Source organism: Stegostoma tigrinum, chromosome 38 (genome assembly GCF_030684315.1).
Source record: "Stegostoma tigrinum isolate sSteTig4 chromosome 38, sSteTig4.hap1, whole genome shotgun sequence".
NCBI classification, from domain to species: Eukaryota; Metazoa; Chordata; class Chondrichthyes; order Orectolobiformes; family Stegostomatidae; genus Stegostoma; species Stegostoma tigrinum.
The window spans coordinates 14854353-14879910 of record NC_081391.1 but is presented as its reverse complement, the minus strand read 5'-3'; the positions used below and the strand labels follow the sequence as shown (position 1 = coordinate 14879910).

General features: G+C 47.6%; 1 protein-coding gene across 4 annotated transcripts in view; it reads left to right on the top strand.

Moving 5' to 3' along the window:
• Positions 1 to 2374: 2374 nt before the first annotated feature.
• LOC125446982 (MOB kinase activator 2-like) overlaps positions 2375 to 25558 on the top strand; it is a 47571-nt gene continuing 24387 nt past the window's right edge. For 2 of the 4 annotated variants that reach the window (XM_048521050.1, XM_048521048.1), the window contains exon 1: positions 2375 to 2605. In XM_048521050.1, coding sequence (XP_048377007.1) covers positions 2589 to 2605 — 17 coding nt within the window. In that variant the 5' untranslated portion in view covers positions 2375 to 2588. Of the gene's footprint in view, positions 2606 to 14434; positions 14590 to 16219; positions 16242 to 25558 lie in introns of those variants that run through there. The other 2 variants (XM_048521047.1, XM_048521049.1) reach the window with 2 other exon arrangements.

The following is a 25558-nucleotide window of genomic DNA, read 5'->3' as shown; positions in this document are numbered from 1 at the left end:
CCCTTCAACCTCCTACCCTCCAGTGAAAAATCCCCAGCTTATTCAGCCTATCCTTGCTTCTCAAAACATCCAGTCCTAGTAACATCCTTATAAATAGTTTCTGCACCCTTTCCAATTTAATTATATCCTTCCTATAGCAGGACGACCAGAACTGTACACTAGCTTGCATTAAAGGTCAGTATTCAATTTGCCTTTCTCATTATTTCTTGCACATGCTTTTTCTTGTGATCCATGTGTCCATTTAAATACTAATCTGCTTATGTATAATCTTGAAAATCTGCTTAAAATATCAGAAATCCATGCAACAAAAGCAAAATTTTGACTTGCATGGAATCTATTTGGAAAAAGGTTGTGTAAGTACACTGTACACTATGGTTTTCAAAAATATACGGCCACAGAAAGATTTGGAGAGAAGACACGGTGTCAGAGTGCGTAGCTGAAATTGTATGATTAGACAGATTTAAGAAAGCCAGGTTCTGCAAGTAACAGGATTGCAATCTGCAACTTTGAACTCCAGGGTGGCTTTGAATGTTCCAGTCCCTGCTGCTGTGGAGGTGAAAGGTGACTTGAGACAGAACTGGAACTTCTTCCCATCTTATTGGCAAACGATGATGTAGCCACAGGGTTGAATGGAAAACCTGAAGGAGGAAAGATGACAAGAGTAGGTATAACAGCAACATTGTTAAGGAATTCCAGATTTTGACAAAGTGACAATGAAGGGATGCCAACATAGTTTCGAATCAGGATGGTCTGTGGCTTGTGGTTGGTGGTGTTGCCGTTTATATGGTGCCTTTAAGCTTCTGGGTGATTGAGATTGCAGGTTTGGAAGCTGCTGTTGAAGGAGCCATGCTGAGTTGTATCTTGTGGATGGTACATACCACTGTCAGTGTGTGTCATTGGTGGAAGGAGAATTTATTGAAAGTGTTACATGTAATGCCAATCGACTGTTGTTGAATCTTAGATGGTGTTGAGCTTCTTGAATGTTGTTGGACTGCAACTATTCAGGCAAACGGACATTATTCCATTATATTCTTGACTTGCGCCTTGTAGATGGTGAACAGGTTTTGGGGAGATAAGAGGCACTTTATTCACCACAGAATTTCTAGCGTCCAGCTGGCTTTTGTATTCACTGTATTTAAATGACTGCCCCCAGTTCAGTTTCTGGGATGTTGGTAGTTGAAGGGTCCAGCAATGATAATGCCATTGAATGTCAAGCTTCACAAGTTAGAAGTTAGAAGGCTAGTTAGAAGTTTAGAAGAATGCAAGGAGACCTATTTGAGGTATAGATGTAGAGGGGATGCTTTCTCACATGGGGTAATCAGAATAAGAAATCATAGTTTTAGGATAAAGGGTAACAGGCTTAAAATAGAGATGAAGAGAAAGTTCTTCAGAGTGTCATATGTTAGCAGAATCCATTACCCCAGAGTGTGGTAGATTTGAGACATTGAGTAAATTTAAAGAGGAGGTAGTGATATTTTAAATTATTAATGGGCTGAAAGGTTTTGGGGAGTGTGCAGGAGAGTGGATTAGAGACCGAGGTGAGATCAGTCATGGTCATATTAAATGGCAGAGCAGGCTCAAGGGGGTTAATTGCCTACTCCTGTTCCTTGTTCTTAGATTCTCTCTTGTTGGTAGTGGGGCAATTCACTGATGGCAATGCCATTGAATATCAAATTAGTATTAGTTGAAGACTTTCAGTCAAAGACCACTTCTGCCTGCTGATACCTGTGTGAAGTGCCCCAAAACCCAAGCATTGTCTGTGTTTTGCCACACTGACACGGGCTCTTCAACATCCATGGAGTTGCGAATGATGCCAAACACTGTGAAAACATCAGGCATCACACCCGGCTCTTGAGTCACAATGGAGGGAAATTCCTCAGAATCATGAATAAAATGAAACAGAAAGTTGAAATAACATCTTCCAGTGTAATGATCCACACCAACCCTTGCACTGCCAACCGGCATCTAAAGGCCCCTTTCGGGCCGGTGAGCACAACATGCTCCTTTGTTTGGGACACTTGAGCTTGGGTGTAAGCACGAAACAGTGGCAGACAATCAGCAACAACAACCCCACCCCCATGGCCTGCATCTTGGACCTGTTGACGGCCACTTTAGCCAGGCCCAGGAGCATATCCAAAAGAAAAAAGTCCTTTTGACCCATCCACCCCTCCCCGTCCAGGGGGTCAGTAAAGCAGGAGCGTGGGGCTAATGTAGAACCAAAATTGTGAGGTGCCCCATGGTGAAGGAACTGAAAGCTGGTTTGGCACAAGACACGTGGCCGCGTGTATTCAACGTGGGAAAGTGATAGTCACGTGACTATGCGTGCTTTGCGCGATTACAACATCCATAAAGCACCGCCCACTGACGTCATGCGGCTATGTTTACTTCCGGTCAGTTTGGGAAAAAAACTCCGATGAAATGACAGATTTGAGTCCCCGATAAGCCTCCAGATCGATAGCATTTAGAACAAATCACAACCGTGTAGCTCCTGTAACAGCTGAATAAAACTAAACGATCTGACTACCTTTGAAGAAGAAGTCTTTTAAGAAAAACAAATATCTTGGAGGCCACGAGGAGGTGCAGCGCATATGGATTGGTTAATGGGGTAAGTGGTGGGACTCTTGACAGATTTACAGTATTTCATGGAAATTTTATGCTCAACTACAATTCGACAAAAGTAGATGCCTGGTGAGGGAGAAGTCCCGTTGGAGCGAGGATTTTTTTTAATCTGATGACCCAGTGCGCATGCTATTGGGAAGCGGTGGCTTCTGGGTGCTGTAGTTTCCTGGCGGCCTGAGGGAGAGGCGGGTTCCAAAGAAAGAACGACACATCCCAGGGTGCACGGCGCAGGTCCCACGGGAACCGTTAGCTCCAAGAAAGGCGCGAGGCCTTGGCTTTAGTGTGAACGGTGCCCCGCCCCCACCACGCATCGCGTCCTCCCCCCTCCGCCCAACACCCACATCTTACTTGAGTTTACGCCATCCCTACTCCTGAACACACCTTTTCCCCACACATTCCTCCACACCCCCAACCCATTTTCCCCGCCCCATCCCTTGCACCGGTCTCTTCCCCCCCCCCCCCGTTTCCCCCCCCCCCCGTTTCCCCCCCCCCCCCGTTTCCCCCCCCCCCGTTTCCCCCCCCCCCGTTTCCCCCCCCCGTTTCCCCCCCCCCCGTTTCCCCCCCCCCGTTTCCCCCCCCCCGTTTCCCCCCCCCGTTCCCCCCCCCGTTCTCCTCTCCTCCCCCGTTCTCCTCTCCCCCCCCCCGTTCTCCTCTCCCCCCCCCGTTCTCCTCTCCCCCCCCCGTTCTCCCCCCCCCCGTTCTCCTCTCCCCCCCCCGTTCTCCTCTCCCCCCCCGTTCTCCTCTCCCCCCCCCGTTCTCCTCTCCGCCCCCCCGTTCTCCCCCCCCCCCGTTCTCCCCCCCCCCCCGTTCTCCCCCCCCCCCGTTCTCCCCCCCCCCGTTCTCCCCCCCCCGTTCTCCCTCCCCCCCCCGTTCTCCCCCCCCCGTTCTCCCCCCCCCCGTTCTCCTCCCCCCCCGTTCTCCTCCCCCCCCGTTCTCCTCTCCCCCCCCGTTCTCCTCTCCCCCCCCCGTTCTCCTCTCCCCCCCCCGTTCTCCTCTCCCCCCCCCCGTTCTCCTCTCCCCCCCCCCGTTCTCCCCCCCCCCGTCTCTCCCCCCCCCGTTCTCCCCCCCCCGTTCTCCCCCCCCCCGTTCTCCTCCCCCCCCGTTCTCCTCTCCCCCCCCCGTTCTCCTCTCCCCCCCCCGTTCTCCTCTCCCCCCCCGTTCTCCTCTCCCCCCCCCCGTTCTCCTCCCCCCCCCCCGTTCTCCCCCCCCCGTTCTCCCCCCCCCGTTCTCCCCCCCCCGTTCTCCCCCTCCCGTTCTCCCCCCCCGTTCTCCTCCCCCCCCCCGTTCTCCTCTCCTCCCCCCCCCCGTTCCTCCCCCCCCCCGTTCTCCCCCCCCCGTTCTCCCCCCCCCGTTCTCCCCCCCCCGTTCTGCCCCCCCCGTTCTCCCCCCCCGTTCTCCCCCTCCCGTCTCCTCCCCCCCGTTCTCCTCCCCCCCCCGTTCTCCTCTCCTCCCCCCCCCGTTCTCCTCTCCTCCCCCCCCCGTTCTCCCCCCCCCGTTCTCCCCCCCCCGTTCTCCCCCCCCCCCCGTTCTCCCCCCCCCCGTTCTCCCCCCCCCCCGTTCTCCCCCCCCCCGTTCTCCCCCCCCCCGTTCTCCTCCCCCCCGTTCTCCTCCCCCCCGTTCTCCTCCCCCCCCGTTCTCCTCCCCCCCCGTTCTCCTCCCCCCCCCGTTCTCCTCTCCTCCCCCCCCCGTTCTCCTCTCCTCCCCCCCCCGTTCTCCCCCCCCGTTCTCCCCCCCCCGTTCTCCCCCCCCCGTTCTCCCCCCCCCCGTTCTCCCCCCCCCGTTCTCCCCCCCCCGTTCTCCCCCCCCCCGTTCTCCCCCCCCCCGTTCTCCCCCCCCCCGTTCTCCCCCCCCCCGGTCTCCCCCCCCGTTCTCCCCCCCCCGTTCTCCCCCCCCGTTCTCCTCCCCCCCCCGTTCTCCTCCCCCCCCCCGTTCTCCTCCCCCCCCGTTCTCCTCTCCCCCCCCCGTTCTCCCCCCCCCCCGTTCTCCCCCCCCCCGGTCTCCCCCCCCGTTCTCCCCCCCCCCGTTCTCCCCCCCCGTTCTCCTCCCCCCCCCCGTTCTCCTCCCCCCCCCGCTTCTCCTCCCCCCCCGTTCTCCTCTCCCCCCCCCGTTCTCCTCCCCCCCCCGTTCTCCCCCCCCGTTCTCCCCCCCCGTTCTCCCCCCCCCCGTTCTCCTCCCCCCCCCCGTTCTCCTCCCCCCCCCCCGTTCTCCTCCCCCCCCCCGTTCTCCTCCCCCCCCCGTTCTCCTCCCCCCCCCCGTTCTCCTCCCCCCCCCCGTTCTCCTCCCCCCCCCCGTTCTCCCCCCCCCGTTCTCCCCCCCCCCGTTCTCCTCCCCCCCCCCGTTCTCCTCCCCCCCCCCGTTCTCCTCCCCCCCCCCGTTCTCCTCTCCCCCCCCCGTTCTCCTCTCCCCCCCCGTTCTCCTCTCCCCCCCCCGTTCTCCTCTCCCCCCCCGTTCTCCTCTCCCCCCCCCCGTTCTCCTCTTCCCCCCCCCCCGTTCTCCTCTCCCCCCCCCGTTCTCCTCTCCCCCCCCCGTTCTCCTCTCCCCCCCCCGTTCTCCCCCCCCCCCGTTCTCCCCCCCCCCCCGTTCTCCCCTCCCCCCCGTTCTCCCCCTCCCCCCGTTCTCCCCCACCCCCCCCCCCCTCCCCCCCCCTCCTCCCCCCCCCTCCTCCCCCCCCCTCCTCCCCCCCCCTCCTCCCCCCCCTCCTCCCCCCCTCTCTCCCCCCCCCTCTCTCCCCCCCCTCTCTCCCCCCCCTCTCTCCCCCCCCTCTCTCCCCCCCTCTCCTCCCCCCCTCTCCTCCCCCCCTCTCCTCCCCCCCTCTCCTCCCCCCCTCTCCTCCCCCCCTCTCCTCCCCCCCTCTCCCACCCCTCCCCCCCCCTCCCCTCCCCCCCCCACCCCTCCCCCCATCTCCCCTCCCCCCCTCTCCCCCTCCCCCTCCCCCCTCCCCCCCTCTCCCTCCCCCCCCTCCCCCCCTCTCCCCTCCCCCCCCTCCCCCCTCTCCCCCCTCCCCCCCCTCCTCCTCCCCCCCCTCCCCCCCCTCCTCCTCCCCCCCTCCCCCCCCTCCTCCTCCCCCCTCCCCCCTTCCCCTCTCTCTCCCCCCCTTCCCCTCTCTCTCCCCCCCTTCCCCTCTCTCTCCCCCCCTTCCCCTCTCTCTCCCCCCCTTCCCCTCTCTCTCCCCCCCTCCCCCCTTCCCCTCTCTCTCCCCCCTTCCCCTCTCTCTCCCCCCCTCCCCCCTTCCCCTCTCTCTCCCCCCCTTCCCCTCTCTTCTCCCCCCTCCCCCTCTCCCTCCCCCCCTCCCCCCTCCCCCTCTCCTCCCCCCCTCCCCCCTCCCCCTCTCTCTCCCCCCCTCCCCCCTTCCCCTCTCTCTCCCCCCCTCCCCCCTACCCCTCTCTCTCCCCCCCTCCCCCCTTCCCTCTCTCTCCCCCCTTCCCCTCTCTCTCCCCCCTCCCCTCTCTCTCCCCCTCCCCTCTCTCTCCCCCTCCTCTCTCTCCCCCTCCCCTCTCTCTCCCCCCTCCCCTCTCTCTCCCCCCTCTCTCTCCCCCCCCTCCCCTCTCTCTCCCCCCTCCCCTCTCTCTCCCCCCCCTCCCCTCTCTCTCCCCCCCCTCCCCTCTCTCTCCCCCCCCCTCCCCTCTCTCTCCCCCCCCTCCCCTCTCTCTCCCCCCCCTCCCCTCTCTCTCCCCCCCCCTCCCCTCTCTCTCCCCCCCCCTCCCCTCTCTCTCCCCCCCCCTCCCCTCTCTCTCCCCCCCCCTCCCCTCTCTCTCCCCCCCCTCCCCTCTCTCTCCCCCCCCTCCCCTCTCTCTCCCCCCCCTCCCCTCTCTCTCCCCCCTCCCCTCTCTCTCCCCCCCTCCCCTCCCCTCTCTCTCCCCCCCCCTCCCCTCTCTCTCCCCCCCCCTCCCCTCTCTCTCCCCCCCCTCCCCTCTCTCTCCCCCCCCTCCCCTCTCTCTCCCCCCCCTCCCTCTCTCTCCCCCCCCTCCCCTCTCTCTCCCCCCCCCTCCCCTCTCTCTCCCCCCCCTCCCCTCTCTCTCCCCCCCCTCCCCTCTCTCTCACCCCCCTCCCCTCTCTCTCCCCCCCTCTCCCCTCTCTCTCCCCCCCTCTCCCCCCTTCCCCTCTCTCCCCCCCCCTCTCACCTTCCCCTCCCTCCCCCCTCCCCCCTCCCCCCCCCCCCTCCCCCCTCCCCCCCCCACTCCCCCCCTCCCCCCCCACTCCCCCCCTCCCCCCCCCCCCCCCACTCCCCCCTCCCCCCCCCTCGCTCTCCCCCCCCTCGCTCTCCCCCCCTCGCTCTCCCCCCCCCTCGCTCTCCCCCCCCTCGCTCTCCCCCCCCTCGCTCTCCCCCCCTCGCTCTCCCCCCCCCTCGCGCTCCCCCCCCCTCGCTCTCCCCCCCCCTCTCGCTCTCCCCCCCCCTCGCTCTCCCCCCCCCTCGCTCTCCCCCCCCCCTCGCTCCCCCCCCCTCGCTCCCCCCCCCCCCTCGCTCCCCCCCCCCTCGCTCCCCCCCCCCCTCGCGTCCCCCCCCCCCTCGCTCCCCCCCCCCTCGCTCCCCCCCCCCCCTCGCTCCCCCCCCCCCTCGCTCCCCCCCCCCCTCGCTCCCCCCCCCGTCTCGCTCCCCCCCCCCGTCTCGCTCCCCCCCCCCGTCTCGCTCCCCCCCCCCCCGTCTCGCTCCCCCCCCCGTCTCGCTCCCCCCCCCGTCTCGCTCCCCCCCCCCCGTCTCGCTCCCCCCCCCCCCGTCTCGCTCCCCCCCCCCCCGTCTCGCTCCCCCCCCCCGTCTCGCTCTCCCCCCCCCGTCTCGCTCTCCCCCCCCCCGTCTCGCTCTCCCCCCCCCCGTCTCGCTCTCCCCCCCCCGTCTCGCTCTCCCCCCCCCCGTCTCGCTCTCTCCCCCGTCCCCCAACGCCATTAGTCTCTTTTTCTTCCACTCCCCATTTGTTCTGTTATTTGTCCCCCGTCCCATATAACAGAAGGAGAACTACTGTGAACTAATTCTTTCATGTAAATTGGCTATATTATTCTCCCCATGCTATAATCCTTTGCTGTGCTTTTCCAGCCCTGATCCTCTTTCTTTTGGTTTTCATTTTTATGATTTTCGTTTCATTTTTAAGAAATGTCACACCCATATGTTATGTCATGGCCAATGTCCCAAGCAAATGTAGCACAGATGATTATGTAAACTAGTCCATTGAGGACCTGATGTTTGTCAGAGACAAATATGAACAAAAGGTAATGCTCAGTGATGAAATTCAATGTGGGAGAGAACTGTGTTTATTTTTAAGGTGTTAAGCAAATGTTGCATTTAGCGGGCAAAATGGAGAGTGGAGGTTATTAGAAAATATCTTTAAAGCTGGTTAAAACCCAGTGTCATAATCTAGGCTCAGTATATGTGCATGGATTAGCGGAGCTGGCCCAGTTTTTGGTGATTTTCCTAATAACACAATTAATTTGGAACCGTTTGCTTTGATGCCTGCACATTGTTGCATGCATTCACCTCAGTAAAATTTACACCACTGGGGAAGTCTGAGACCAGCCACAGCTAATACAGTGTCTTTGTGGTTAAATCAACATTCAGTCAGTGAATATGGTGCATATACATGTTAGCATCATTGCTGATCAGAAACCAAGCCCAGAAGTGCATCTGGTCCAGAACGTCAGAGTTCAGTATCTGTGTCAGGCAGGTTATAAATAATGCTGGAAGCCAGAGCATTGTTGATTTCAAACTGTAATTGTAGAAACAATCTGACCTGTGCTTGAATGGTTGTGAAAGATTGGGTGAAATAATTTTTTCTGTATTCAAACTCTGATATGGGAGGCAAGAGGTGAAAATATTTACCAATATTACATTACTTATTTTATAGTTTAATTCACCAATTGTGCTTTGTGCAATTGTCTTTGTGCATAACCATCACCTGAAGCACTTTTTTTTAGTTACGTACGTAAGATGTCTTTTATCCCTTTATGATCTTGCTGTATGGCTCAGACTCTTGTGATGTCAGCCATATGCAGCATTCAGTACCTTACGCATTGGCTTTGTGCTTTTCCACAAGTTTAGTGAGTGGGCTGGTCAGCGATTGCCAGTTATTGATTAGGATTTGAAATCCTGAATAATTTCTTTCCCTCAGTCACTTTCTGTATATAATTGGGCTGTCCATGGATTCCATGTTGACATACAGGAGAAGCTTGTGTGCTCCAGTGGTCTTTCAAGTGATACTGTCAGAGCTCCTTGCTTCTGTTAAGGTTTCCCATGGCAATAAGGTTGGGGGAGTTGTCAGATAAAGTGTGGTCTGAAAGGTTCTCAATGGCAGAACAGTTGTAAGAAGATTTTGTCTCACCTGTAGCACAAACAGAAGAGGTTTGTAGTGATGAAGTCATCGTTGTTTGATATGTTGCCAAAACCTGACTGCTAAACCTGTCAGGATAATGTGGATAATGATTATGTTGTTTAACAGGAGTGATGGAACACTCCTGGATATCTCAGGAGTGACTTACATCAAAGCAATGGCAGTTGTTGGCTTTTGGAATGAGAGTTTCCTTATTTGCAACTTATGTTATGCCTACATTGTCTAATTAGAGTCAGAGTTATAGAAACATAGAAGATGGGAGCAGGATGAGGCCATTTGGCACTTTGAGCCTGCTCTGCCATTCATCACGATCATGGCTGATCATTCAACTCAATGGCCTAATTTTGCTTTCTCCCCATAACCTTTGATCCAGCTGCCTCTTGAATACTTTCATTGCTTTGGCATCAACTACTTCCTGTCGTGATGAAGGCCACAGGTTCACTGTTCTTTGGGTGAAGAAATGTCTCCTCATTTCTATCCTAGACAGTCTACCCGGAATCCTCAGATAGGAGGATTTGGACACATCTACCACTGGGAACATCCTCCCTGTGTCTACCCTGTCTAGTCATGTTAGAATTTTACAGGTCTTTATGAGATGCCCCATCATCTGAACTCCAGCCAAAACAATCCTAACCTAGTCAATCTCTCCTCATATGTCAGTACCGCCATCCCTGGAATCAGCCTGGTAAACCTTTGCTGCATTCCTTCGAGAGCAAAAACATCCTTCCACAGAAAAGGAGACCAAAGCTACACACATTATTCTAGGTGTGGCCTTGCCAAGGCCCTGTATAACTATAACAACAAGTCTCTGCTCCTGTACTTGAAACCTCTCGCAATTAAGGCCAACATACCATTTGCCTTCTTTACCATCTGCTGCATTTGCACGCTTACCTGGTGCACAAGGATCCCCAGGTCCCGCTGCACACTCCCCTCTCCCAATTTAAAGCTATTCAAGTAATAACCTGCCTTCTTGCTTTTGCTTCTAAAGTGATTAACTTCATTTATCCAAATTATACTGCTATTTGCCTTTGATCTGTCCATTCACCCAACTGTCCAGATCATGCAAACAGACTCTGCAGTGTAATTCATCCGCATTGACAAGGCATCCCAATATGATCCCATTTGCCAGCATTTGGCCCATATCCCTCTAAACTCCTCCTATTCATATATCCATCCAGATGCCTTTTAAATATTGTAATTGTGCCAGCCTCCACCACTTCCTCTAGCAACTCATTCCACACATGCACCACTCTGTGCATTAAAATGTTGCCCTTAGGTCCTTTTTAAGTCTTTCCCCTGTCACTATAAACCTTTGTCTTCTAGTTTTAGACTCCCCACACTAGGAAAAAGACCTTGGCTATTCACCTTATCCATGACCTTCATTATTTTAAAACCATCAATAAGATGACTCCTCAGTTTCTGACACTCCATGGGAGAAAGGCCCCAGCCCATTCAGCCTGTCCCTATAGCTCAAATGCTGCAGTCCTGGCAACATTCTTGTAAATCATTTCTGCAACTTCTCAAGTTTAACAATGTTTCTTCCTGTAGAAGGGTGACCAGAATCGTACACAGTATTCTAAAAGTGGCCTTATCAATGTCCTGTATGACCGCAACATGACTTCCCAACTTCTAAACTCAATGCATTGACCAATAAAGGGAAGTGTGCCAAATGCTGCCTTCACTACCCTTTCTACCTGCAACCTGACTTTCAAGGAATTATGAGCCTGCACCCCTAGATCTCTTTATTCAGCAACGTTCCCAAGGGCCCTACCACTTATACAGTAAGTCCTGCTCTGGTTTGCCTTACCAAAATGCAGCACCTCACGTTTAACTAAATTAACCTCCATCTGTCACTCCTCGGCCCAAATAATCAAGATCCCCATTGTACTCTGAGATAATCTTCTTCACTGTGCACTACACCACCAATTTTGGTGTTATCTGTAAAACTTACTAACCATACCTCCTGTATTCACATCCAAATCATGTATGTAAGTGACAAAAAACAGTGGGACCTAACACCGGTCCTTGCGGTACACTACTGGTCGCAGGCCTCCAGCCCATGTAACATCCCTCCACCACTATCATTTGTCTCTTACCTTCAAGTCAATTTTACATCCAATTGGCTAGATTCCCTGGATCCCACATGATCTATCCTTACTAACCAGTCTACCATGCAGAACCTTGTCAAACACTTTACTGAAGTCTATATAAATAACATCCACTGCTGTACCTTTATCAATTTTCTTTGTCACCTCTTCAAAAAAAACCCAGTCAAGTTAGTGAGACACATTTTTCCATGCACAGCCTTGCTGGCTATCCCTAATCAGCCCTTACTTTTCCAAGTGCATGTAAATCCTGTCTCTCAAGCTCCTGCAACAACATATCCACTACTGACATTAGACTCACCTATCTGTAGTTCCCTGGCTTTTACTTACAGCCTTTCTTAAATAATGGCATCACATTAGTCAACCTCCAGACTTCTGGCACCTCACCTGTGACTTTCAACGATACAAGTACTTCAGCTAGGCCTCAGCAATCTCTTCCCTAGCTTTGCACAAAGTTCTGGGAAACACCTGATTAGGAGCTGAGGATTTATCTACTTTTATGTGTTTTAAAACATCCAGCACCTCTTCTTCTGTAATATGGATACTTTTCAAGGTATCACTATTTATTTCCCTAAGTTTTGTACCTTCCATATCCTTCCCTTCAGTGAATACTGACGTGAAATACTCATTCAGTATCTCTTGTGGTTCTACATGAAGACGGCTTTGTTGATTTTTAAGAGGACCCTATTTTCTCTTTAGTTACTGTTCTGCTCTTAATGGATTTATAGAATCTCCTTGGATTCTACTTAACTCTGTTTGCTAAAGCTATCTTATTCCCCTTTTTGCCCTCCTTATTTCCTTAAATATACTCCAACTGCATTATACTCTTCTAAAGATTCGCTTGATCTCAGCAATATATACCTGATAAATTCGTCCTTTCTCTTGACCAGAGCCTCAATTTCTGTATTTATCTAGCATTCTCTACACCTACTGGCCTTGCCCTTCATTCTAACAAACATTCTGTCTCTGAACTCTTGTTATCTTGTTCTTAAAGGCCTCTCACTTCCTAAATGTGCAAACAACCATCCCCAATCAACTTTTGAAAGTTCCTGATACTGTCAAAATAGGCTTTGCTGCAGTTTAGAATTTTAACTGGTTGAGCAGTTCAATTTTTTTCATAAAAGTATGTTAAAACTAATAGAATTGTCATCACTTGCCCCTCAGTACTCTCCCATTAACACTTAAGTCACTTGCCCCATCTTATTTCCCAACTGGAGGTCAAATATTGTTCCTTCTGTATTAGGTTTATCCGCCTATTGAATAAGAAAGTTTTCTTGTACATACATAACAAATGACTTCCCAATCAAGCCCTTAACACTGTGACAGTCCCAGTCTATATTTGGAAATTTAAATTGCCCTACCATTACAGCCCTATTTTTCTTACAGATATCTGAGATCTCCTTAGACATTTGCTTCTCAATTTTTCACTGTTGTGGGTGTCTATAATGCAATTTCAACAAGGTGATGATCCCTGCCAAAGTTCCATCCATATATTTTTAATGGACAATCTTCCAGGAGTATCCTCCCTAAGTACAGTTGTAATGTTCTCCCTGACCAAAAACACCATTCCCACTCCTGTCTTGCCTCCCTTTCTATTTCTCCTATAGCATCTGTACCCCGGAACATTAAACTGCCAATCCTGTCCATCCCTGAGTCATGTTTCTGTAACAGCTGTGATGTCCAAGTCCCATATAGAAATGGTTTGACTTTACACTGAGCTTGCCTGAGCCTGGATCCTTGCTCAGAAGTGCTTGATATGAGACTGATTCTGTTTCTCAACACCATTTTAACAATAACCTGAAACATAGCCCACAGCAAAACTAAGAAATTGAAGGTTATGTTTGAACTGGTTTTTTTCTAGTGTTCTGTACTTATTTGAAGTCTGTTGGCTCATACATCAGTGCTACCTTTTTGTTGAGATGAGGCCCTGTTTGTCCTCAGTGGTGTTAATAAAAGATACTCTGGCAGTATTCAAAGAAGCCTAAATTATATGACCGCCACCTCTAGATGATGCAAAGAGCACGCATGTACAAATGGGTCAAGTGAAATACTGTGCTAGACACGTTGTATTATAGTTGAGAGTGTGGAGATTTAACAAATGTTAAATTTAAACAAATTATTTAATTTGTAATGATCTCTGTTGAGAATGAGCCTGACTGTAGGGCACCAGTCGATTTCTGTGTTAAGCTCTGTTCAGATAGACGTTGTGACTCTGAGCTTACGGCTTCAGAATTTTATACTTGCAACTTTAATTGGTTAGCTGTGGATTTTTTTCATTAATTGTTTCGCGTGTGTTGATTTCTTCACCTTTTACTATTTTCCCTTGCATTTACTTAAAAGCAATTTGAGCCTTTCTTCAGGTTTCTGATTTTATTTATTGCAAAAGTATATTTTATTCACAAAAATATCTTTATGTACATACGCAAGGTACTAAAACAGTCCTGTACAATCTCTTCAGGGGAAAAAACAGCCAAACACATTAGTATTTGACCTTCCTCTGAGCTTTCCTGCAGTTGCAAACAAAGGCATTTCCATTCCTCGGCATGTAGTTCAGGATCTTGAAACATGTCTGTCTGCAACACTTGGTCGAGATCCACATTTTACACTGGAAGACCCACAAGTTTTGGGCAAATCAAAGAGTGTCTTTCACAGAGTTGATGGTTCTCCAGGCACAGGTGAAGTTTGTCTCTGTGTGTTTTTCAGGGAACAGCCTACAAAGCACAGAGCCCTGATTCACAGAACTGCTTGGAATGAACGTCGACAAACACCACTGTATCAACCACTAAACTTTGACACTAAACCAGATACACACCAACAGTGCTGCTAGCCAAAGTTTTCTTTATTAAGGTCCCTTTTTAATTGCTGCAAGTTACCAAAATCTTATCGTTGATTAACAGCTTAGGCAAAACTGACACCAAGAGTAACTGCTGTAATCTGCACATTTGCAGGCAAAGTGACCATCTTTGCATTTGTAGCCCACTCTGTTCAGAGGAAAGTAGTATTGGTGCCCCAGTGTCCTGACATATTTATTACACACTAAAACAGATTATTTGCTCACATCCATGTACAAATTAATTATTGCCTTCATCTATGTTGCAACAATGACTATACCTCAAAAATATTTAATTGACTAAAGCACTTAAGTAGGCAGGAGGGATTCTGAAAGGTTCTATGCTGATGTAAGGTCTGTCTTCCTGGAACCATGTATCTTAAAATCAGTATGAGAGAGAAATGGCGCTTGCAGTGATGATGGTAATATGCTTGCATTGTGAGAATGTTATGATTGGATAGAAGAAATGTTGAAATGTATTAGTTTGGCTTTATTTTAGCAGAATCAGGATGTTTTTCATGCTTTAGGGATGAATCTCGAGTTTGGAAAACTTTTTGTTTTAGTTTACAGAAGTCCTTTTTTGATGTTTCACTTGATGCCATGAGACATCATGGATTCTGGAAACAACGTTGAGTACTCCCAGGGCAACTTCCTCCGAACAGTACACCACTGTGCCTCTAGGATGGTGATGGTGATGGTGATGTCTGGGACATTATAAGTGAGTATGAATGGATCAGGCTGTTACTTGTCCAGCTCCCAGATGTTAGTAGGGAAGATTTTGCAGTGTTGACAGGGCTCCTTTTTGCCATTGCCATTGCCATTGCTAGTGCTTACATCGATGCTAGGTGGTCCAATCAGTTTCACTTTGCTGAGACTTGCTAGTGATTGATACAACTGAGCGTGAGCATTTGAAAGTCAACTTCATAGGTCAGACCAGGTGAGGATGGCAGATTTCCTTTCTTGAAGGGCATTAGTGAACCAGATGGGTTTTTCAGACAGTTGGCAGTGTTGGCATCATTAGATTCATAATTCCAGATGTTTACACCATGGTGCAATCTGAACCCAGGCCTCCAGAGCAGTAGACTATTAATCTAGAAATTATTGACCCCCACGTCTGAATGATCACGAAAAAGGCTATCAAACTCTCAACACCACGAATTTGAAAATAACAAATTAAACTTATTGTTGTGATAGAGAAGGGAGCTTTCGCTGATATTTGAGTAATGTGAATTGATGGTGTTGGGTTAGATACGTCTGCACGTTCAACATGTGTTTTGGAAATTTTTTCAAATTACAGTATAAACGAATAGTTTGGGTTTGTTGTATTTTACCTTCATTTTGATGTTTCAGTTGATGTCATGAGACATCATGGATTCTGGAAATAATGTTAACCTTCATTTCTTTTGTGCAATAAACTTCTGTTTTATTGTTAAAACCCAATCTGCAACATTTTGTCTTGTTTCAATGGAGGATCACCTCATTAACTAAAAACAAACAGTATGATCCAGATTTCAGTATGGAATCTGAATTGTCTGGTAATAACATCGGCTGGGATACGCTATATAAATGAAAATTACTTTTCATTCTATGCATGCTTCTTGGTACCTGTTTTAATTGGTTCAACACAGGCTGTACATGTCATTAAGTAACAAACATTTTCATTTTTAAGGTTGCAGTTTAGTCACATTAACTAGCGCATTTGCTGTGGCGACTCCTCTACCAAACAATCATCATTCTCCTCTCTGTGTAGATGTTTGGTTATTCCGTCTTGCGAATTGTCCTGTTGAGTGCAAAATGATAACTTCAACAAAACGTGCAGCATTGATGTACCAGTTAGGAAGATGCAACTTGCAAGTTTCTCCCCTCATTTGCTTTTGACTTGGCAGAAGTTTGAAATGTTCCCATTTTCTTTTAGACTTTGAGATGGTTGAGGTCCATGCAAGGCTATTCCAACCTTTGTCAGTAGTACTTTGGCTGCCTGTTAAAGTAGCATGTGATCCCAGAATGACCATACCTTCGAACCCTGAAGGTTATCGCATGGGGAATGTTAGAGGAGAACCTTTACAGCCTTTGATATCAGCAGCATTCCTTCCGATTTTCTTACTGGCTGCATGGGCCTCCGAGGCTTTTTGCAGTTGCAACTTTCAGAACTTTCAGAATTGTAGCTAATTGCTGTGCACAGAGCAAATGTGCAGCTTCACAGCCTCAAAGGAACATTGCTTAACAGCAGACGTTTAGCCAAAAAGAATAACATAAACAAAATGAGGATTAGCCAAGTTAGCTATTCCTCCCCCTCAAAAACCTTGCCTAACCACTTTTTCCTGACTTATGAAACGGACCTGTCTTGAAACCAAGATGCAAAACATGGTGGTAAGCAAATAGTGTATTTGAGTATCAGCTTGGCCCAGGGCAGCACTCTTGGGCCTAAGTTAGAGGGTGGGTTCGAACCCACAGCAGAGACTTGAGGACACAATTTAGATGATAGTACTCCATTTCTGGAACATGTCAGTATTTGATGCAATTTTTAAACCAAGTCCTTCTCTGCCGGTTCAGACGGAGTAAAACAACCCACAGAGCTTTTGGTGTTGTGGGTAATATTTATCCCTTTGTAAACTGATTAGTTGGTTGTTTACTGCTTTGTTGCTTTTGGAATATGGCTGTGCTGAGATTGACTGCCAAACATTCAACATTATGGTTCAAAAATAATTCAGGTTTAGTGCTTTGGAGTATCCTGAGGGTGTGAAGTCACCATGTAAAAGTGCCTTGTTTCTGTGCTGTACATTCTATGTAAATCTATGCAAACATTATCATCAATCGATGCTATGCCCTTACAGAGTAGATTTGTTAGTTGCTGAAGCAGGTTTGTGCTGTGGCTTGACAAATCTACTGGAATTTTTTAAGGACGTAACTGGTAGATTTGATAAGGGGGAACCAATGAATATGGTTTTCCCTCCAAAGGCTTTCAGTAAGGACTCAAATAAGATGTAAGTGGGAAAATATATTGCAGGTGAAATATAATGTGGATAATTGTGAGGTTATTCACTTTGGTTACCAAAAAACAGACAGGTAGAATATTAAAAGAATGGCAGTAGATTGGGAACAGAGTGGATGCAATGAGACCTGGGTGTCCTTGCACGGCAGTTGCTGGAATTTAACATGAAGGTGCAACAGGTGGTGAAGAAGGCAAACAGTATGTTGGCCTTCATAGTAAAAGGATTTGAATTGAACAGCAGAGATATCTTTTTGCAATTGTTCAAGACCTTAGCAAGACCACACATGGACCATTGTGCGCAGTTTTGGCTTCCTTACCTGAGGAAGGATGCCTGGCTATGGAGGGACTGTAACAAAGATTTACCAGACTGATTCCTGGGATGACAGGAGTGACACAAAGAGAGACTCGATCAGTTAAGACTATATTCACTGGAGTTTAGACAATGAGGTGTGATCTCAAAGGAGCCTATAAAATTCTAACAAGATTAGGCAGGGTAAAATTAGGAAGAATGTTCTCAATGACCACGGAATCCATAATCAGGGGTCATAGTTTAAGGGTATGGGGTAGGCCATTTACAATTGAGAAGTTATTTCACCTAGAAAGTAGTGAGCCTATGGAATTATCTGCCACAGAGCAGGGTTGAAGGGCCAAATGGCCTATCTCATTTCCTATTTTCTATGTTCTATGAGTACGACTCATTGGTCTTGAAACGTTAGTTATTTCTTTCAACACGGATGCTGCCAGACCTGCTGAATTTCTCCATATTTCTATGAAAGAAGGCAGTTCTGGTACTACATGCCGCAAGTTTGCGCTTTTGAGGAACTGATCTCAGTTTTAAAATAGAACTTCAGCTCTTTTTTAATACTGGATCTTCTTTTTTCCTTTCCCAAATGTAATATTTACAAGTTTGTACAGACCCAAAACTTTGAGGATGTAAGTTGTGAAGAGGATACAAAGAGACTTCAATCGTAATTTGACAGGCTGTGTCAGAGAGCAAGAATACGGCAGATGGAATATAATGTGGAATAAGTGTGAGGTTCCACTTTAAAAGGAGGAATGAGTGCAGAGTTTCTTTTTAAATGTTACGAAATTGAGAGGCTTGATGTTCAGAATGTTTATAAGACCATAAACTAAAGGAGTAGAATTATGCCATTTGATCATGTCTGATAAGTTTCTGAACCTCATCCTCCTGCCTTCTCCTCATAATCATTGATCCCCTTATTATGTATTAAGAATACATGCTAACTTGGCAAGCACAGACACCAGGTAAGCCACGTGGGATGAAGAAATTCCTCCTCATCTCAGTTCAAAAGGGTCATGTCTTCCCTCAGGTTGTGCCCTAGGATCCTAGTTGCTCCTATTACTGGGGCCATCTTCTCCATAGCACACTATTAGGCCTGTCCAAATCCTGTAAGTTTCAATGAGATCCTCACCCCCATCCTTCTAAACTCCAATGAGTGCAGACCCAAAGTCCGCATCCAGTGTTTATGACAAGCCCTTCATCTCCAGAATTATTCTTGTAAACTCCTCTGGACCCCCTTCAAGGTCAGCACATACATCCTTCGATACAGGACCCAAAACTGTTCATGATATTCCAAATTGTGGTCTGACCAGAGCCTTTTACAACCTCACCAGTATATCTCTGTTCTTGGATTATGATATGGCTAGAATACTAGAATCATCATACAGTGCAGGAAGCAGGCCATTCGGTCCATTGAGTTGACATTGACCTGCCAAAGACATTCTACCTAGACCCATCCCTCTACCCTATACCTGTAACCCTGCAATTTCCCGTGGTGAATCCACCTAGCCTGCACATCCCTGGACACCGTGGGCAATTTAGCATGGACAGTTCACCTATTGTGGGAAGAAACCAGACCACGTAGAGGAAACCCACTCAGGCTCTGAGAGAAAGAGCAGTCACCTGAGGCTGGAATTGAGCCCAGTCTCTGGCAGTGTGAGGCAACAGTGTTAACTACTGAGTCACTGTGCCGCGCTGATGATGAATGCTAGCATTGTATTTGCCGCCTTATCTGTCAGCTGTACCTGCATATTAACCTTTAAAAGAATCCTGAACTAGGGCTCCTAAGTCCTTTTATGCTTCAGATTTCCGAAACCTTTTCCTCATTTTGCAAATAAGGGCCTGGCTGCCCTTGTTCATAGTTTTAAGTCCAGGAGTAATGTTCATTTAATTCAATTGTATTGCACCTTGGTGAGACAGTGTATGGATTATTGTCCCTTTAGCAAAGGAAGGATGTACTTGCCAGAGAGGGAGTGAAGCAAGCATCCTTGGATGGTAAAATTATCCTACAAGGAGAGACTGGAGACTCTGAGCCTATGTTCTTTAGGGCTTGGATGTATAAGAGGTCATCCTTTAGAACTTTACCAAATTCTTACATGGCTTGACAGGGCAGATGCTAGAATTATGCCGAAAGGCTGTTTCCTCTGTCTAGGTGGTTGAGAACCAGGGTGTGGTACCAGTACATATGAGAAAACACATCAAGTTGTAAATGCCCGTAACACCTTTCTGGTACTTTGTGAGACTGAATGCTATTCATGGTATAATCAATGACTGTGGTAATTATCTCTAAACTTTACCCCTTCCTCTCAGTAAAGCAGTCTGTGTCGTCTTTGATCTCAGCAATAAAACCACTGTGGCTTACTGCCAAACAGACTACAGAGCAGTTTACATTTAAAGCTACAGTCCTAACATGATACAATCTTTATAAATCAAAATTTACAGTCCTAAAGCATCATTAATGTTATGAACCTCTTGATTGCAACAAAGGATGAACTGTTGAATAAAGAATAAAGTTTTCCTTCAGAATATTCTTGTGTGATATTTAATTAAAGTTTAACCACCAGCAATCTGTCCAGGATGTTGAATTCGTGTAGCTGGTGTCACCTGCCACAAATTTGTAATCAGATTTTCTGCAACAAAGTAGAATTTAGAAGAATGCACAGCAAAGGTCTTTCTTAGCATTGTATTTTGAATAAATGTTTTACTTAAACACTGATTTTTTATTTGTTGATCCAGCATTCACAAGGTTAACGACTTTGATTATTTTTAACGTTGTAGAGCCTGCTCAGACTTGTTGCATGCAGTTTGTTCTAATGAGATCATTTTCTTTTTTCACTTAGTGGCTTGATCTACAGCCTTCATCAGTCTCCACCTTTCAATACCCCTCCTTGCCATCAACTTAACAAAATAAAATTTCCATTTTTTTTCACTTGGCTATCTGCCTATCAACAGTTACAATTTTAACATCTCAACTGTTGTTAAGTCAACTGAGGAAGGCTGGAAGAGTGCAGCTGATGGAAATGTGTGCTGCTGTCTTACTATTGGTTGCAATGGAAATAAATATGCCTTTATTGTTCCCATAGTAGCAGTGACCTGGCTTTCTGCATGGTGCAAACTTTTGGTGACTGCTGTTTAAAAATAAAAGTATGGAGCTGCATTGCTCTCTTTAATATTAAGAATTGGGAGTGGCTGATTTTCATGAGAACCCTGCCACTATCATACTCAATTTGTCAAAGGCGTTGTTTACTCACTTTGTTCCTTCCACACCCAACAAACTGCAACTGATCCAGGTAGCAAAGTCAGTGATACCAACTGGAGCATAAGAGGTTAATAGGTAACCTTATAGAGTTTTATAAAACCATGAGGGGCATAGATAAGGTGAATAGCAAAGGTCTTTTCCCTAAAGTGGGGGATTTCAAAACCAGGGGATGTATTTTTATCATGAGAGGAGGAACATTTGAAATGGACCCGAGGGGCAACGTTTTCACACAAAAGGTGATTCGTATGTGGAATGAATTGCTTGAGGAAGTGGTAGATGCTGGTACAGTTACAACATTTAAAGATGTTTGGACAGGTTTGCGAATAGGAACGGTTTAGAGGGGTATGGACCAAACACAGGCAAATGGGGCTAGTTTAGTTTGGTAATCTTGTTTGGCATGAAGGGTCTGTTTCTGTGCATATGATTCAGTGGGCTTTTTCCCTGTTTCTGTCATATTTCTCAAACTGCACTAATTATCTGCCCTACACAGTGACAGAGTTAGGTAAAAAATCAACTTAAAAAAATTACAGATCTCTGAGTACTACTCGACCAAAGGCTCGTAGCAAATATTAAAGCAATGTTAACGTAGCACAGAACTGAGTAAAAACTGCTATCTCGTGTGACTCTGTTCTACACAGGGCAATGTCTTTAGGTCATGGTGTGGGTGGGTGATTTCTGTGATTTCTTTTAATATCTATTATTTGCACAGCAATCCCCTTATCATGCAAATGTTTGCTTTGGTGTATCAGAGCTGCTTTATCAAAGAAGTGATGCAACAAAATAAGATCATATCCATCGTTCTATCTATCCATTTTGTAACAGTAGCCTTCTGTCTAAATATAATCCAGTAGAGTTCAGTTTACAGAATCAGAGAATTCCCACAGTGCAGAAAGAGGCCATTTGGCCTATTGAGTCTACACAACCCTCTGAAGAGCATCCTGCCCAAGCAGCACCCCTTCCCCTACAATTCCTGTAATCCTGCATGGGGTTTTTACCACAGCTAAACTACCAATCCTGCACATCCCTATGGGCCAGTTTGTAGCATGGCCATTCCACCTAGCCCGCACATCTCTGGATTTTGGGAGGAAATCTGTGCAGACACAGGGAGAATGTGCAAACTCCACACAGTCAGCCAAGAGTGGAATCAAAGTCTGGTCCCTGGAGCTGTATTTTTAACTGGATGGGTAATTTTTGATTTAAATTAAACATCTGATTTAAATATGTAGCTTGGCTACAGTGTCTTCAGTATTCAACATAGCTGCTAAAATTCATGCTAATCTTTCGATCTAAAATGGCTATTTGAATGAGGCCGCAGAATCTTGCAAACATCAGAATCCGCTAAGAGTAGCACTGTCAGCAGGAAAAAGGGTAACATTCAGGAATAAAAAGCTACTTAAGGTGGAGGAAGCTAGGGTCAAGTTCAGCTAGAGAGGATTACATGCAGGCAAGGAAGGAGCTCAAAAATGGTCTGAGGAGAGCCAGGAGGGGGCACGAGAAAGGCTTGGCAGAAGGAATCCGGGAAAACACAAAGGCATTTTACACTTACGTGAGGAATAAGAGAATGGTCAAAGAAAGAGTAGGGCCGATCAGGGATAGCATAGGGAACTTGTGTGTGGAGCCTGAGGAGGTAGGGGAAGCCCTAAATGAGTTTTTTGCTTCTGTCTTTACGAAAGAAACAAACTTTGTAGTGAATGAAACCTTTGAAGAACAGGCGTGCATGCTGGAATGGATAGAGATAGACGAAGCTGATGTGCTGAAAATTTTGTCAAACATTAAGATTGACAAGTCGCCAGGCCCGGATCAGATTTGTCCTCGGCTGCTTTGGGAAGCGAGAAATGCAATTGCTTCGCCACTTGCGAAGATCTTTGCATCCTCGCTCTCCACTGGAGTCGTACCTGAGGACTGGAGAGAGGCAAATGTAATTCCTCTCTTCAAGAAAGGAAATAGGGAAATCCCCGGCAATTATAGACCGGTAAGTCTCACGTCTGTCGTCTGCAAGGTGTTAGAAAGGATTCTGACGGATAAGATTTATGACCATCTGGAAGAGCATGGCTTGATCAAATACAGTCAACACGGCTTTGTGAGGGGTAGGTCATGCCTTACAAACCTTATCGAGTTTTTTGAGGATGTGAATAGAAAAGTTGATGAGGGTCGAGCTGTGGATGTGGTGTATATGGACTTCAGTAAGGCATTTGATAAGGTTCCCCATGGTAGGCTCATTCAGAAGGTCAGGAGGAATGGGATACAGGGGAACTTAGCTGCTTGGATACAGAATTGGCTGGCCAACAGAAGACAGCGAGTGGTAGTAGAAGGAAAATATTCTGCCTGGAAGTCAGTGGTGAGTGGAGTTCCACAGGGCTCTGTCCTTGGGCCTCTACTGTTTGTAATTTTTATTAATGACTTGGACGAGGGGATTGAAGGATGGGTCAGCAAGTTTGCAGACGACACAAAGGTCGGAGTTGTCGTTGACAGTGTAGAGGGCTGTTGTAGGCTGCAGCGGGACATTGACAGGATGCAGAGATGGGCTGAGAGGTGGCAGATGGAGTTCAACCTGGATAAATGCGAGGTGATGCATTTTGGAAGGTCGAATTTGAAAGCTGAGTACAGGATTAAGGATAGGATTCTTGGCAGCGTGGAGGAACAGAGGGATCTTGGTGTGCAGATACATAGATCCCTTAAAATGGCCACCCAAGTGGACAGGGTTGTTAAGAAAGCATATGGTGTATTGGCTTTCATTAACAGGGGGATTGAGTTTAAGAGTCGTGAGATCTTGTTGCAGCTCTATAAAACTTTGGTTAGACCGCACTTGGAATACTGCGTCCAGTTCTGGGCGCCCTATTATAGGAAAGATGTGGATGCTTTGGAGAGGGTTCAGAGGAGGTTTACCAGGATGCTGCCTGGACTGGAGGGCTTATCTTATGAAGAGAGGTTGACTGAGCTCGGTCTCTTTTCATTGGAGAAAAGGAGGAGGAGAGGGGACCTAATTGAGGTATACAAGATAATGAGAGGCATAGATAGAGTTGATAGCCAGAGACTATTTCCCAGGGCAGAAATGGCTAGCACGAGGGGTCATAGTTTTAAGCTGGTTGGTGGAAAGTATAGAGGGGATGTCAGAGGCAGGTTCTTTACGCAGAGAGTTGAGAGCATGGAATGCGTTGCCAGCAGCAGTTGTGGAAGCAAGGTCATTGGGGTCATTTAAGAGACTGCTGGACATGTATATGGTCACAGAAATTTGAGGGTGCATACATGAGGATCAATGGTCGGCACAACATTGTGGGCTGAAGGGCCTGTTCTGTGCTGTACTGTTCTATGTTCTATGTTCTAATGTCAGCTGTTGTAACTGCAAATGTTCCCTAACCTGGTCGAGTTAATTTCTCGAATGCATTTTCACAACAAAGTTGAATTCCAGTGCCATACCCTCAATTGAGTGCTGTCTTAAAAGGTTGAAAGAATAATGGTCAATTTTAGAATCCTTTTGTTTTGTACCTTTTATATATAAAATTAAAAAGTTACTGATGATAGCATTGAAAATCTTGCTGTTAAAGCTCTGATGGCAACATTACTATTTAATGGATTATTTTAGCGACAGCATTAGATCAGTGAATGCTAAATTGTCAGTTCTTGTATGTTTTTTGAAATATGGTTCAAGGTGAAAATCAAAATAGGCTGGAATAGTAGGCTCACAGAAATAAAAAACATATATGTAAGATAATCCCTTTCACAACCTTGTGCACATTGTTTCTAGTGAATGGGAGGAGTTTAACTTGGAGTATGCTCAGGTGTTTGGTTTCACCTTTCCCACTTCTGATCTCCCCACACGAGGTGCAGTGAGGTTGCTGTTTACTGAAGTTCCTTAGTAAGCTAGACTTCCGCCACATTCTATATTGTGGTGGAACAGTGTTTATCAATGCTGCCTCACAGCGCCAGGGACCCAGCTTCAATTCCAGCCTCGGATGACTGTCTGTGTGGGTTTTGCACATTCTCCCCATGTCTGCATGGGTTTCCTCATTGTGCTCTGGCTTCCTCCCATAATCCAAAAATGTGCAGATTAGGTGGATTGGCCATGTTAAAAATTGCCCATAGTGTCCAGGAATGTGTGGCTATGTGGATTAGCCATGTGAAAACAGAGCGATAGGGTGGGTTACTCTTTGGAGGGGGCGGTGTGGACTCGATGGGTAGAATGGCCTGCTTCCACACTGTAGGGGTTCTGTGATATGTACACTGGTCTGAATTATTGTTGTAAGGGAGAGAGAAGCATTGTACTCAGACCAGAGGCAATTCAAGATGAGAATTCATTCAAGTTTTCTTAACAAAAAGACTTGTATTGGATTTTGAATTGCTTTTTGAGCCAAAATTTGCTGCACCTCTTCGTTTTCTTTTTAAAAAATAAAACAAAATGCTGTCTTATGAGCAATATCATTCCTTCAAATGGTTCAGAAAAATGTGTCCAAGCTCTTAGGGAAGCTGCAACTTTTTTTTTGTTTTCGTAAACCCTGACATGCCTGAAGATTTTGCAGTAATTGTTAGGTTTGAAGTTCGCAGTCTGTAATCGAGGATCTAAACTCATGCAGAATTTTTTTGTTTGTTTTGGCTGGATTTCAAGTATTAACTATCCCATAAGGAGCAAGGTTTTTTTAGTAACTGTACTCATGGCTGTTAAAAGCAACAGAAATGTCTCATTAAATAACCATGGAAATATAAGAAATAAACGGGATGTTAACAGTCCCTTAGAAACTAAAACGTATTGATGCAAACTGCTGTACATATATTCAGCTGGATAGAAGCTGAAATTCATCCCCTTATAAATGTGAAAATACCTGAATCTACTGTATTAGATTGGCTGATCAATAACTTTTCATTACTAGGTAGGTCACAACGTCTCACTAAGCTGCGGACTTCTTTGCAAGTTTCCTCAACTACTTGCCTGCCAGAATCCTTACTTTCAGATTGGACATGATGGAAGCTGGGGAAGGCAATAGCCTAGTGGTATTATTGCTGGTCTGGGGACCTGGGTTTGAATCCTGCCACATCAGATGGTGGAATTTGAATTCAATAAAATATCTGGAATTAAAAATCTAATAATGACTGTGAATCCATTGTCAATTGTCAACAAAAAAGACCCATCTGGTTCCCTA